General features: G+C 40.8%; 1 protein-coding gene across 2 annotated transcripts in view; it reads left to right on the top strand.

The window, feature by feature from the left end:
* Positions 1 to 15,901, top strand: part of TOX3 (TOX high mobility group box family member 3) — a 114,609-nt gene that overhangs the window by 90,168 nt on the left and 8,540 nt on the right. For both annotated transcript variants that reach the window (XM_070062678.2, XM_051846759.3), the window contains exon 4: positions 11,480 to 11,749. In XM_070062678.2, the coding sequence (XP_069918779.1) occupies positions 11,480 to 11,749 (270 nt within the window). The remainder of the gene's footprint in view (positions 1 to 11,479; positions 11,750 to 15,901) is intronic.

Raw genomic sequence — 15,901 nt, 5'->3', positions numbered from 1 at the left:
CAATGTGTCGCGGGCTTTGTTCTATGTACTACCTGACATGTTCACCTATAAACTTGAATTCAGAATCGCCAGAGGCATGGTTAAAAATAGGTTATGTCAAGGTTCTTCTATATCTCCCTCCGGGTAGCGAGTTGGCTGGCTACATCATAATACTCCACCGAAGCCTCCTCAGAGACTTCCCTTAGGAAGGTCACCAGAAAAATAATAAATAAGACTTTATACATCATGCATTCAGCTTCCCAGTACGCGCGGGATATTTCATACCTTATGCAAGTGAGAAGTTTTATTATCCAAATGAATATAGCTGTCTGTTAAGGATTGCTATGGTGAATTAAGACTCTCCTAGAAGGAGAAAAGCCAGCTTGTTTATGTTGCATTGACGCCGCTTTTCAGAGCGGCCTCCGTGTTCCTTTATAGGAAGAGTGACAGTTTGTCACATTACTGATTAGCTGCATTATTGTTGGCAAGAAGCACAACGTGTTTATCTTCCTTAAATTTATGCCGTTATATTTAAAAAGAGAAAGCAGGAACAAAAAGGGGAGGGGGATTAAAAAGAGTCCAATGATTAGCATGCACGTTTTCAAAATATGCAAATAATGCCCTAGTATTCGAAAGCGAATTGCTGAGAAATTGAATGTGGATGCATTTGTGACTTCAAAGAACAACCTTGATTTGCTTGTCGTGGATACGTATATTCGCGAACAGGATGTGGTTGGCAAGTCAAAATCAACAGTACATTTTGGTGAAAAATTTGTTACCCCCAAGCATTATCATCGGTGCAGATGATCTTCTGGAAATTATTTTAATCTACAAAAGATTGCAATTCTAAAAATCTACAATGTGCACTCCAAAGGGTTTTTTTTTTTTAACACCTCTCTATAATCTGCCCAGCCTGCTGAGTAGCACTGACATCAGTAGTACATCAATTTCAGAAAGTGGATTATTTTTACTAGACAGCTATTGTGACATATTGGGTCAGTCATAAATGAAAGATATTCATGCAAGCATGCAATACTTGTAATGAAGTCTCACTCTGACCTTCTGTATGATTGATTCTGTAATTTAGTTTTCTCAGGCAGTGCCTGAAATGAAATGAAATCATGTTGAACAAGTTTTGAATACCCACAGTGCACCAGGAGAAGAAAAATCTACAGCCCCAGAGGCTTGAGAGAGAGCAGATGAACGATTTATCTCTATGCTATTATAGCCTTTGCCAGCATTCAACATTTCTTTTTTTTTTTCTTATTTGGCTTAAGTACTTAATTCTGCAGGTAGCTGTAAATGGGAAAATAAAATGCTGTTCAGATTTAAAATGACAGGACAGGAGTATGTGCAGGGGACTGATAAAATATCTTGAATAGAACTGACCTTTCATGTAGCTGAAAGTTACTGGGGGATTCATCCTCATAATTACCATATAGATTATTTTTATTTCTTTCCTGCAATGAAACATTTCAGAGAGCAGTAGTGCTGATTGAATGAAAATTGAACTTGTTAACATTCTTTTCAGCTTAGCCTGTTGTACATAACAGAAGGTTAGCTTTGATGAATTTCAGAATTCTCTTTGATATCTAAGAAACAGACAGTAAAATAATTGTCTCTAGTCTGATATTTCCTGTGCCCCCCAAAAGAGAATTTATAAAACACACTGATAATACACACACTTTTTCTTCATACGTTATATTTCAAGTTTAGAGTTCTGACATTTTATTTTTGATATTGCTTTGGATTTAATTGTGAGAGTGCACATTTATAGAAATACTACACTGGTGCTGTAGTAATACTGAATGTAGTATTAGGAAATTGAAAACGATGGAAGTAAAGGAGGTTTATTTGACTGTGGTGGTATCTGAACCTGTTAAGGAAAAGAGGGAGAAAAAAGTCCTTCTAAAAGATACTGATGCAGAGGAGAAAATTATGAGCTCTCAAAATATTTATACAACCCTTAAATCATAATCCATTCATTATTTTTATCCAACAAATGGGAATTTATCAAAATAATGCATGTTGAATTACCAAACGTATTGTCAAAGTTTTTAGTTTTCATATGATCATTTGGCATGGCCCCATTTTGGAAATTTTCTTTGGTTTTACAGAATGACTTTCATGCCATTTTATACTTAAAAAAAAACCCTTACATTAAGAGAAATAACAGACTTTCAATTAATACATTGTTTTTAGCAACGTTGCTTAATGTGTTACAGATAAAACCGTTATTTCATGGGTCATTAATGTGTTTAATGTGTGGAACGTCCTATTACAACAAGCCCCGATTATAGCAATGAACATGTCCATTGCCACTGTCAACAGCGGCTGCCAGGATGATCACCATTCAGCCATTGGAGGGACCCACAATGTCTCACACACATCAAATGAGGACCTCAGCTGTGTTTATTTTTGGTCAAATTACGGCCAAGAAGTATTTTTACTATAAGTTAACAGTAGAAAAGGCACAACTTACGTGAGCAAAGCATGTGAGTGGATGAGAACCAATCTGTGCCGAGTCTAAATTATAACATCAAAGCTGGATTAATCTTCAGCATATATTGGTTGAGTACCTACTAAGTGCTTCTGAAGATTCTTAATAGAGATTGATTATACTATTTATGAGACTGCTTTCTCGATTACCATAACCTACTCCATGTAATACAAACATTCATGTCTCATTTTTGCTTTGAATATGCTCATCATCAGAAAAATCAGCTATAATTCAGCTGTTACTATACCCTGACAGTTATCTGTCCCAAATACTGAGGCCACAGATACTTGTATGAGCTGCCTTTCTTTGGGAAGCAAATAGCCTTGTCCCAGAGCTTAAAATAAATATTCTTTTTCCTTGGCCTGTAGATACTACTGACCCTGCACACATGGGCGCTGTCTTTAAGGTCAAGGGAACTTTAGGCTCATTTGTTGAAGTAGGACTGTGTTCCAGGCTCAGCCCACTTTGCTGTCAGGCTGTGTGAGATGGGACTGCTTGTTGGATTTATGACACATAAGGGAACTTGTTATTAGGAAGTTACACTGTGGTCTATCTTCCTGGGTCTTCTTTATAGAATGTGTCACCATAGTTGGGCACCATCAGTACTTAGCGGTGGTTCAGAGATGAGAGACACTATTTCACATCACTAAGAATCCCAAACAAAACAGATGTGATGGCTCAAATGGGTTTTAGAGGTGCCAGAGTTACCCTGTGTACCCTTACCATGGTTCCTTTGATTCCCAGCTTTCCTTTGTTTTTTTTTTTTTTCAACTTTTATTTAATAAATATAAATTTCCAAAGTACAACTTTTGGATTTTAGTGGCTTTTTCCCCCCATAACCTCCCTCCCACCCGCAACCATCCCATCTCCCATTCCCTCTCCCATTCTTCATCAAGATTCATTTTCAGGCCTGCTGCAGCTCAATAAGCTAATCTTCCACTTGCGGCACCGGCACCCCGGGTTCTAGTCCCAGTCGGGGTGCTAGATTCTGGCCTGGTTGCCCCTCTTTCAGTCCAGCTCTATGCTGTGGCCCAGCAGTGCAGTGGAGAATGGCCCAAGTGCTTGGGCCCTGCACCTGCATGGGAGACCAGGAGAAGCATCTGGCTCCTGGCTTCCGATCAGCACGGTGCGCCCGCTGCAGCACACCGGCCAAAGCGGCCATTAGAGGGTGAACCAACAGTAAAGGAAGACCTTTCTCTCTGTCTCTCTCTCTCTCTCTCACTGTCCACTCTGCCTGTCAAAAAATAAAAATAAAGAAAGATTCATTTCCAATTATCTTTATATACAGAAGATCTACTTAGTATTTACTAAGTAAAGATTTCAACAGTTTGCTCCCACACAGACACACAAAGAATAGAGTACTGTTTTAGTAGTAGTTTTACCATTAATTCACATAGTACAACACATTAAGGACAGAGATCCTACATGGGGAGTAAGTGTATAGTGACTCCCATTGTTGATTTAACAATTGACACTCATGAGCTGCCAAGGCTATGGAAGCCTCTTGAATTTACCCAGACATGGCCATAGTCAAAGTGGAAGTTCTCTCCTCCCTTCAGAGAAAGGTACCCCCTTCTTTGATGGCCCATTCTTTCCGCTGGGATCTCACTCACAGAGATCTTCCATTTAGGTCATTTATTTTTGCCACAGTGTCTTGGCTTTCTATGCCTGAGAAACTCTCATGGGCTTTTTAGACAGATCCTAATGCCTTAAGGGCTGATTCTGAGGCCAGAGTGCCCAGCTTTCCTTTGAATTGGTCTCTTTAGTTTGTTTACTGCCTGTCTCTCTTCCTGAGTATGAGCCCTGAGAAGGCAGGCCCTAACCCTTCTTGGTGGCTCCCAGCTTTATCCTAGGCCTGAGATTGTCACTGGGCTGGCCTACACTAGGCTCTCAATAAATATTTTCCTTGTTCAATATTTGAATAAATGAGAGGAAAATGATAAAAATGTATTTAAGTGCATACCTTGACTGCTAGATGAAATGGAAGGGCAGGGGGGTTTAAAAGATTAACAGCTGTAAAGGTGAAATTTCTCATGAACATTTTAATTTAGGACTAAACTAAAATAAGCATGGAACTGACTCAGTGGTAAAACAAAGGAGTTACAGGGCACAAGAGTAAAATACCATTAAGTGTTTGATAATAAACTCGAAAATTTTATTTTGCCAAGAAACTGTTAATTAACTTTAGGGAAGACTGTTTTTTACAAAACTTTCAAGTGTGGGTATGTTTGATTATAACTCTGAGAGTTGTTATTAAGTAAAAATTATCTATTTCAGAGCAGATATTTTGATGAACAAAAACTTGCTGGTATGCAGGACTGTAATTATCATTGGTATGCATTTGGCGTCACTAAATTTGTTTTGGGGTCTGTTGAGGTTAGAAATAAAGTAACTATGCATAACTATCTGATTGATTGCTGTTAATTTGGAAGCGAGATTTTGACCTTGTTATAGGACATAACTCAATAATTGAGCATAAAATTCCTGGCCTGAACTTCATATTTGTCATCACTCTGATATTTATTAATACAAAGTAATTCCTATTACAGATAATTGTTTAATGACTCTATTTCTCAAGAAATATTGATTAAAAAACTGGCACAGTGAAAATAGATTTAGTCACGCTCTCTAACATATTGGGATTATTTGCTTCTTAATTGGATGTTATCCTCTATTACGAAAACCTAATATTGGATCATTACAAAGAACATTTATTTGTAATTGTTGCATTAAACACATTTGCATATTATGTTTACAGAAATCTTTGGTGCTGAAGTCAAACCAGGTGAAAGTAAGCACTGTTGTCATGAGTAAAAATAGGTGCACCAGACTAGCAAGGTATAGATTTTAAAATGAGAAATCCATTTGAAAGATTATAGCTTATGTTTTCAAAAGAAACAATGCCAGAGGTTGTGTAATTAAGTATACAACACAAAAATAAACGCCACCTAGCTCCAGCCCTGAGCGAAGGAGTGCAGAGGAGAAGATTTAAATATGCAGAACAGGTAGCACTATCTTGACTAAAAAAATAAGGGCAAACTGTGTCCACTCCCCCTTCTCCACCCACACCAAGAGATATATCTTTATATGAAGTATTGACATGGTAATATAACATGATGATTTGCACAGTAAGGAAGGTTTTCACCTTTCTGTTTTCCTTTGCTCTTGATTAACTCAAGGAGAGTCTCAGTTTGGGACTAGTATGTATTTCGCACCTCTCATTTGCCCTTCTTCAATAAGAGAAAGCAGAACTCATGCCTTGAGCCTCAGGCAGGCCCCAGGACTACAGTGGATTGCAATGGTTTTACTCTTTTCTGAGTATTTGTTTGGAATTCCATGGGTCACAAGTGCTTTTTGCTTTTTGTGTATGTTAGTGATCCAAAGTTTCCTTATAATATAAAAATCATTCAGATGGTAACAGTTCGCTCCAAGGATATGTGTTCAATGATAGACTGGGTTCCTGGCAATTTAAGAAAATGAGGGCCTGCTACCAGAAATATCCATTCATTGACTTCCTGTTTTTTTTAAAAAAATTAAAAGACAAAGAGCTCTTTCATCAGGAAGAGAAAGAAGCAAGCCTCAACTGAGCTTCCCCCACCCACAGCAAGACATAGACAAACCCTAAGGCTTTGTTGGACATCTCGGGCATCAGTTCTACTTAGAGGTCAAGAGTTGGACGGCAGTGTCCTTCCCATAGGTCCAAGGCTACCTTTCCTAATGACCTTCTGTGATGGCAAAAATTAAACCTTGGGGCCCTCCTCAAACCATAGATTGTGGTGTCAGGCTATACATCTAAATTTAAATGGAAACATCCACAGTTGCTTTAGATGAGTTGCCCATGTAGTAAGGTTAGGTGCTATTTATTGGAACGATCAACCCCACCAGATAGGCATCATGCCTGCAAACTGTCAATGGCATCCCTCTGCACTGTGACTGGAATCCAGACTTCCTGCCAGGGGCTATAAAACCTGTTGCTTTATGGCCATCACTTGCCTTTCCAGCCCCACCGCCAGCCTTGCTTTTCCTGCCTACTAACGCTGGCCTCTCACTGCCTTATCCACAGTGCACTTCCCCAGGCTCAAGGCTCGGCACGGGTTACCTCGGCCTGGGACGCTCTGCCTTCTTTTCTGACTCAGTTAGCTTCTGCCTTTCTCAGTACAGTGGGTCAGCTTTTTGGGGAAGCATCCCGGGTGCTCCCCATCCTACGTGATCTGGCCCCTTGCATCTCCATGGTCCATTGCATTTCCCTCCTCACTCTTCCCCTTCCCTGCCCTGCTCCCAGATCTCCAGGAGCCTTTCCCAGGCACACCTGGCTCCCTCCCACTCAAGCCTGGCATCTGGCGTTCCCTCTACCAGGAACATTTCCTCCTTCATTGGCTCCTCCTCCTCTGAAGTCAGCTCCACTGTCATCTCTGATGTAGCCATTCTCCACCAGTAACCAATTTTTTTTTTGCTAAGATGATAGATTTGCTAATTAGCCCGAGTTGATCATTAGACAAATCAAAACATTCCATTGTGCCTCATAAATGCATACAAATATATGTGTCAATCAAAATAATAAAATCCTTGACTTTTAAAAATCGGGAAAGGAGTTGAAAACGCTCCCCGTGTTCAGCTCTTATTGTAGGAATATGATAGTGGCAATTTGTTATCACCCACTATTGGCTTTATTTGCCTTTAAGTGATCATTGCTAAAGCTTTCAAGACTTAATTTTAGTAAGTGAGAGGTAATGATTTACAAAAGCACATTAAATTCCTTCGGGCTATATTCGTGGTTGTACATTTCCTTATTGTGCCGTGGGAAAAACTGAGCCATTTGGAAGAGCACGGGTAAGTGTCTCTGGCTTACAGTTTGGTAAACTTGTTAGTTCAGTTGAAATTTTGTTTGGCTTAACGTTTAAAAGAACCACATAATAATAGATGCCTGGTTTTCATAGATGCAAAAATTGGTGTATTAGCTTCTCTGGCCGGGCACAAGGTAGGTGCCCAACAAATATTGTGAAACTGATATGACCTCTTTCTCTCTTTAAGTGAGAATCCTAAGACCAAAAGAAACATCTTTTAAAGGTGACATCTTTTTTATGGAAAGTGATTGGCGCTGTTAGGGATTGTCAGGTCCCCCAGGCAGGTGTTAATAATTGGTGGCCCTAAAGGAGCTGGGATTTGTACAGAGACACTTTGACCATTAATCTTCTTATAATTTAATCCTCACTCACAGGAAGTTATTATAGGATGACTGGGGGGCCTGCTAAATGCTCACACATTTTGATGTGTCGATTACGTGGAGCAGCCTCTCACAGTCCTTGGTGTCCTGTCCTGTGGGAGATCCGGGTGGAGGAGGGAGGGGGGAGGTCAACATCTTTTGGGTCTGAAGACCCTGGAGGACTCTGAATTTTGGCAAGGCTTTGGCCGCATCACTGATACTTTTCAGCAGTGACTTTTGTGATGGCCCCACATGGAAGAATAACAGAAAGAGAATCGAACCCAGTTTGGAGGTAGTGAAATGGCATAAGGAATTTGCAATTACAAAACAAATGGAGACGGAGTTGATTTAATTAAAGGGGGTTGACGGTGGTAGGAAGCCTGGGAGCCATTCACCTTTCTCTGTGCCGTGCCCGGGTCCACTTGAGGTGCCACGGTCCTCTGGAGCACAGTTTTTCCCTTGGGGTAGCTTGGTGGCCTAGGTAGTCACTCTTTTTAAAAATATACCTATTATATATCTATTTATTAGAGAGAGAGATAGATCATCCACTTGCTAGGTCACTTCCCAAAGCCCACAACAACCAGAACTGAGCCAGACCAAAGTGGTACTCATCCACCATGTGGGTGGCAAGGACCCAAGTACTGAACTACCCCTGCTGCCTCCCAAGGTATGCCTTTGCAGGAAGCTGGGAGTGGAAGTGCAGCCAAGACTCGAAACCAGGCTCTCTGATACTGGATGTGGATCTCCCAAGTGGCATCTTAACCACTGTGCAGGTGTCAGTCCCTAAGGAGTCACTCTTATTTCTCCAAAAGCCATAATACCCAATTCAGAAAGTTGTTTTGGTGTTAAATGGGAAAATGCATATTATGTGTAACACATCCAGGCACATAGTAAATGCAAAGTAAAGGTACCCTTCTAGTAACAGTGAATATTGGCTGCTCATCAGTAGCTGTCCCAAGCAAATAGACCCATGCTTAAGGCATAAATCTAAGTGGATTCCTGGAAGAGCTGATAGAGCCAAGAACATGTACTTTTTGGCCTTCTCTGTGACAAAGAGATCTGTTGGAAATGCTAGAGTTGTGGGGCCAGTCAGGCAATGTGCTGATTTTCACAGGCAATGGAGCAGAGAAAGCAAAGTAACTCCTGTTAATGAGAAACCTGCATAAATCAGATTATCATATTTCATGGGCATGCCAGTTAAGTAATTTAGTATTATGCAATCAGAATTAAAACACTTAATTTAAATGTACTGTGAAAATTTGCTTGTAGATACTTGAAAACATCTAGAGTTATGTAAACCTGAAAGGTCTTTTTTTAAGACATATTTATTTATTTGAAAGGTAGAGCTACACAGAAAGAGAAGCTGGGGGAGAGACAGAGAGAAAGACAGAGTACTTCCATCTGCTGGTTCACTCCCCAAATGGCTACAACAGCTGGAGCTGGGCCTATCCAGGGCCAGGAGCCATGAGCTTCTTCTGGATCTCTTACGTGGGTGCAGGGACCCAAGGACTTTGACCATCATCTGCTTGCCTTCCCAGGCTCATTAGCAGAGAGCTGGATGGGAAGTTGAGCAGCTGGGACTCGGACTGGTGCCCATATGGAAGGCCAGTGCTGCAGGCAGTGGCCTTACCCACTATGCCAAAGCACCAGCTCCTGAAAGGTCTTTAAAAGCATCCTGAAAGATGTATGTGGAGAGTAAAATTAAGAACAAGATAGATGCTTACTTGCCAGTAGTTGGGGGACAGAGTGGAAGTGGAGTAAATGAGCAGTGGTTGAATTTCAATAAAACATGGAAAGCAGACAGGTAGCTCAAATTTTCTAGACAAAATGGGGAAATGTTGTGGTACAATGGTAATTAAAAAAATTACAAGTCTGCAGGACACCTGCCAATAGAATGTCATATTTTAGGAACAGCAGAACAGTACATTGCCAATGAGACAAGGATGCATGGGTGTGTTCTGATACGTGGGACAGATTTCCCCAGGAATCCAAAGAGATTTAATAGAAATGGGAAATTTATAGATCGAATATTTAAACCTAGCAATTAGGTACAGATTGTTTTAACCACTTGTGTTATCACATTGGATTTTCCTGCCTAGTGTTGTGGATTTTATTTATTTCTTTTTTGTATTTTGATGACAGCCTGACAAAGAGATGCAAATGGGACAGTTAAGATTTTCCTCTCCTCGCCCTCCCAAACTACCCCCTATGCTATAACCAGTATTAATAACTTGGATATAAGTTTTTGTTTTGTTTTGTTTTGTTGATTGCTTGGTTTTTGAACATAAAAGGACTATATTCTGTAATTATGTTGAGGCTTGTTTTTCACTTGGTGTATCTTGGCTATCACTCTATGTCCCTGGTTCTCACCCAAGAGTGATCTTCGTGCCCAAGGTGCAAAGTCTGGAGACCTTTTTCACTGATCTGACTGCAGGGGGAAGGGGTTGCTCTCAGCTTCTAGGAGGTAGTATAGTGGTTGGGGATGCTGCTGAAGAGCCTACCATGGACAGGGGAAAAAGCAATTACCGGGCCCCCAATGTCAGCAAAGCCAAGAAGAGAAAGCCTTACCCTCAGTCAGTATGCATAAATTAAATTCATTATTTTTAAAAGCATTCCTAACACTTTGTTGTAAAGATAGACCATAATTTTATGCAACCTGTTTCCTTGGCTTACCTTCTTCTATTGTGCCTTTTATATGTTCAATGCTAAGACACCCAATTCTCTAATTTTGTTATTTACAATTTATTCTGTAAGAACAAAAATAAGCCTTATCAGAAAGACTAAAAGAGGAACAGTTAGGAATTCTTGGGCTTCTGTATAAAATTAGATTCTGGGTCACTACGAGTCAAGAGAATTTGGTTTCAGTAAAATCACAGACTCACTCTAAATGACAAGTCTTAAAGTAAGTCATTTGAAAAGCATGTCTGCATATTTTGATTCTTTGGAATTTGAAAGAAAGAAAAAGCAGCCGTAACAACTCCAGACCCTATTGTATGACTTCCAGAAGCAGAGAAGGCTACTTTTGAAGTGACTGCCGTAACTTTGAGAGAAAGCTAATTCTGATGATCACTACCTTTGCTTTCTACATATTTCAGCAAATCCATTAGCACATTACATTGTGGTGCGTGGAACAAGGGAGAGCAAAGTAGGTTTAAATGAACAAAGTGATATCCAACCCCAAAGATACTGAATGACTTCCAGATGCCGTGGACAGTGTAGTTCAGAATGGAAATGACCTCCGGTTAACCGCAGAGGGTTCTACAGAAAGGGTGCCCCGAGGCAAACAGATGCTAGCTCTGGAAGCCAAAGCTCTGTGCTCCCCTAGCCTCTCGGATGTGTTCCTGGAAAGATAAAACAAAGCCCTGATCTCCTTCTCTCCCAGAGCTGGATGGAGGCTGATGGAACCAGAGCTCGGTGTCTGAGAAAGGTGGAAACCAGTTGTTGAGCCTGGAGAGGGTTGAGTCTCGGCTGCAACCCTCCCCCTGACACCGGTTTCCTCAATAAGAAGCAAGAATTGGAAGTTTATCTTTCCTTGTGCTAATAGTCATCTTTTTTTTTTAAAGGCTGTATTCGATGGCAACTCTATCATGAAATAGCTTTTGCTGGGTATTTGGGTTTTGTGCTTTTAGTTGTTTTTTTTTTTTTAACCTTTCTGGTGTGGGTCCTTTTATTTAGGAAATTCCTAGAAATCCTAATTCTGCAACAGCTTAAATCTGCCTAAGGAGCTGCTAACGTTCTAAATTCACTGATATTTGGGAAACTAAAATCCTTTCCCTTCCCAACTGTCGCCTCTGTAGGATCAGAACCACACACAAGTTTCCCAGTACCGCCAGGATCCCACCTTGACCATGAGGTCCATCGTCCACATGACCGAGGCTGCTCGCTCTGGGATCATGCCTCCTGCCCAGCTCACCACCATCAACCAGTCTCAGCTCAGTGCCCAGTTGGGGTTGAATTTGGGAAGTGCCAGCATGCCCCACACGTCTCCTTCGCCTCCGGCAAGCAAGTCAGCTACTCCATCCCCTTCCAGCTCCATCAATGAAGAGGATGCAGACGACGCCAACAGAGTAAGTTAGAGCTGCCCTCGTATGGAACCTACCAGAGAATACAGGCTCTCCCCCGGCTCGAGTCTCGGAGTTTCGTTTATGGTCTTACCTTCTTCTTTATGGATTCGGAGTAACATTTACATTTGGAATGGTTTCCATTTGTTTCTTCACTCATCTATGTGTTTTTATGTGGTAGAAATTGATTGAACTGCAGATTGGGAGATTACTCCTGCTGGTAATAAGGCATTGGGCAAGTCATTTACCTCTTGCAGGTCTCATTTTCCTACTCTGGAAAAGGGAGGGATTGCCTTCCTTTTCCAGAAATTTCCGGACATTCTGCACTTTCCAAAAGTCTTCAATTGCTCTGCTTCTGAGTTGATGTTCATGTGAGCACATTTCAGCCAGGTTGTTGGCTGAACTTCCTGCCACATTTGTCAGCTTTGTGCCACCAGTGATGTTTGTCACTTGGTAAATTCTAATCGTTTTACATCTTTGCCATTTTACATCATGGGAAAATGTACATATTTTAAATATGCATAGTTTGAAATAAAAACTTACCTGCAGGTATGACTTCTGAATGCCTAGACTAAAGAACTTGAATGAAAGAGAATACTATAATAGTCCACAATTACTTATGTTGAGTACCTACTCTGTGCTCGGCATCTCGCTTGGTTCTCAGGATATAAAATTGTACAAGGGAGTCACTGCCCAGGAGACTCCCCACTGGGGTTGAATAACAATGTTTAAAACCAGCTCCAGATGTGATTAGTGTATAATGGATGTATCTGCTGTGCTGAGATTATAATTGATTCTGCTTGGGAGAGTGCTTTGAAGAAGACTTTATTGAGAAGGTTGTATTTGAATTAGGTCTGAGAGGATGCATAAAAGTTTGTGAGGCAGAAGAGAGAGGCCAGTATTCTGGGAGAGGAACAATGTAGAGCAATGGAAAGTACTTGTCAATTTATGGGTATCATGGAGTTTGACATGGGGGAGGAAAGCAATAGAAGTTGAAAGAACAAATTTCTTAAAATGGGGGTGGCCTTCCTTCTGTTGGTAATTGAGAACTGGTGAATTATTTGCATGGAAGAATGGCAGAAGGGAATGTATGCTTTAGTTCTATACAGAATGCATTCACAAAGGGAAGACCAGAGAAAAGAAAACCAATCAGAAGACCCTTTGTTTGGGCTTGCTTTCATGAAAGGAAGGAATGGGTGCAGGAAACACCAGATTAAAATGAAACATGGAAGAGGATGAGTCAGGGGTGGGCATTTGGTATAGCGATTAAGATGCTGCTTGGGTGTCCTTATCCCATCAAGCACCTGAGTTCGAGTCCTGGCTCCAGCTCCTGACTCCAGCTTCCTGCTCATGTGCACTCTGAGAGGCAGCAGGTGCTGGCTCGAGTCCCTGCCATGCTTGTGGGGGACCCTTGAATTGAATTCACAGTCTTCATCCCGGCTTGGCCTCAGCCGTTGAGGGCATTTGGGGAGCAAACCATCAAGTAGTTTTTTTTTTTTTTAATCTCTTTCTTGTCAGCCTGTGTCTCTGCCTTTCAAACAAATAAAAACATAAACATGAAAGAATCGTTAAGATTTGGGCTATCCATTAGAATTTTTTTATTTTTTATTTTATTTTATTTATTTATTTATTTATTTTGACAGGCAGAGTGGACAGTGAGAGAGAGAGACAGAGAGAAAGGTCTTCCTTTGCCGTTGGTTCACCCTCCATTGGCCGCCATGGCTGGCGCACTGCGGCCGGCGCATCGCCCTGATCTGATGACAGGAGCCAGGTGCTTCTCCTGGTCTCCCATGGGGTGCAGGGCCCAAGCACTTGGGCCATCCTCCACTGCACTCCCTGGCCACAGCAGAGAGCTGGCCTGGAAGAGGGGCAACCGGGACAGAATCCAGTGCCCCGACCAGGACTAGAACCCAGTGTGCCGGCGCCACAAGGCGGAGGATTAGCCTAGTGAGCCGCAGTGCCGGCCTAGCCATTAGAATTTAAAGAAGTAAGAGATGAATTAGATTTTACTTTGAGAGCCAGCATGGAAATCCACAAAGGAGAGGATCAACCAGGAGAGAGAGGTGTGTTTCCCCCTGGGGGAAGCTGAGAGTTCAGCACATTTGGTTGAGTCCAAAAGTCCATTCATGGAGAGCATCAGCCCATAAATAGAAGATGTGGAAATAATCAGAGTTTCATAGAGAGCAAGTCAAAGCTAGAACTCGGAGCATGGTTTATTTTTAAGTGGCAAACGGAAGAAGAGGTACTAGAAACGATTGACAAGGGTGAACGAAAGAGGAGGGGGGTTAGAGTTCTGTGGAAATCAAAGGGATTTCAAGAGGAAGTGTTTGGTCTACAGCATCAAGTGAGTATCCCAGGTACACTGATGGTAAATGCTGAACTGGTAAGGCCGGGGGTGCTAATACTCAGACCCAAGGACTTGAATGTGGGCCAGGGAGAAACAATGGCAGAAGAAACGCAAGGAGTATAAGTCAGCTAGGTTGCTGTTGGCCATTGCACCTTCAACTGGGTTGTTTCCGCTCTACTTATGTCCACTGATCGTAATATCCTCTCTGTACCAGACTGAAGTTATCATGTCTAAAGAGATCCTTTTATGTGACTACTTGTGAGCTCCGGTTTGAGCAGGGCCTTGGTTTTATGTGAAGAAGGGAATCCAATTTGTTTACTTTTAAGCAACTTAGCTAAGGAAGGAAGATTAAAATGATCATCGATTGTCTCTTTTGGGCAAAGCTATTTCTCCAGCTGTTCCAACCCTTTTAGGTCAACTACACAAAACTTCCTTTGGGAGAATTAACTCTGAGGTTTTGTTTAAACTGTGGGATTCTTCATTTCTGATTTATCCTTAACGATTAGGGCAAGTCATGTTTTCCAAAAATGACATCCATGGTTGTCGACTTTTGAAAATTGTTTAATAGAGAATACAGTTGAATTCCTCTTCTTTGGAAAAATCTGCACTGAAACTTACTTTCATCTTGCCATTGGTCAGGGTTTTATTGGCATTCACAGTGCCAAATATTCTCCTAGGACAAGAATATAATTGTTTGACTCAATTAGAAAAATCTGTGTATATGTAATTTTTTTTCTTGTGAAAATAATGTTTTCCTTAAAGGAAAACTTGGCTCCAATTAAAGCTCTGACTGAAAGCCATCTGACTCACTTGTAAGTACAGATTCATTAAATAGAATTAAACAAGTCTCACTTAATTTGAGCATTTGGAAAAAAAAGATGATGAGGTCCACAGAATTATTGAGCTAATTGTATGAGTTATGAAAACTGGCATTTTGGATAAGAGGTGAGATCAGATCTTACATTCTCTGAAGCATGTCATGACTTGTGGAAAGTATGGATGTTGTTATCACTCAAACAGCGCAAACAGTAGGCCCTCCTAAAAATAGCCAGTGGTTTCGCAACACCGTGAGGTTCAGCGTTCTCAAGGAAAGAAAATCGCTTATCAGTTTTCTCTCTAAGAATTTAATAATTGAATTAAATTCCAGATGACTGTTATTCAGAAAGTAATAATACTCAAGGAAATTTGAATTAGGATCCAAAGCCATTAAAAACCAATCTGTTAGTAACTTGAATCTATCTCAGTTGATCTTGCCCATGGCTGGCTTTTAAAATAGATTTTGTCAAACACTTGAGGATTCTTGCTGAAGTTAACTGCAAAATCATCTTCAATATACTCATACTGTAACATGGGCTTAAAATAAGGTTCATAAATCACTTCCTCCACTTCTCTGATAAATATAAAATCAGTGAAATTAGATGGTGATAGCAGGCAAATAAGAGCTTAGTATTACATGAATTTAGGGAGCTGTGCTCGTAACATTTAACTATCAACTGTTGCTTCCATAGATTTTTTACTTTATAGAGAGTATTCATTTCTTTCTCTAGCTATAGTGATTTTGATACTTTTTTATTAATTGATACATAAAATTGTTCATATTTATGGGGAACATTTCTTGTTATCCTAGTCTTTAGAAAGTAGAGTATCTTACCCTTATCGCCCAGGTGTGAAGATTATAGCTCCTTTTCGTTTGAGTTTATTGAAATCCATTAGCAAAGTGACATTCTGGTAAAAAAAAAAATTAGCCTAAAAATCAATTCAGACCAATCATGCATATGGCCTTGACTATGGGAAGGGACCTGGTTTCAAAT

This window comes from Oryctolagus cuniculus, chromosome 18, assembly GCF_051225735.1.
Source record: "Oryctolagus cuniculus isolate XC-2025 breed Fujian yellow rabbit chromosome 18, ASM5122573v1, whole genome shotgun sequence".
Taxonomy (NCBI): Eukaryota; Metazoa; Chordata; class Mammalia; order Lagomorpha; family Leporidae; genus Oryctolagus; species Oryctolagus cuniculus.
The sequence above is the reverse complement of the archived record's forward strand: the minus strand, read 5'-3'. Positions and strand labels throughout refer to the sequence as shown.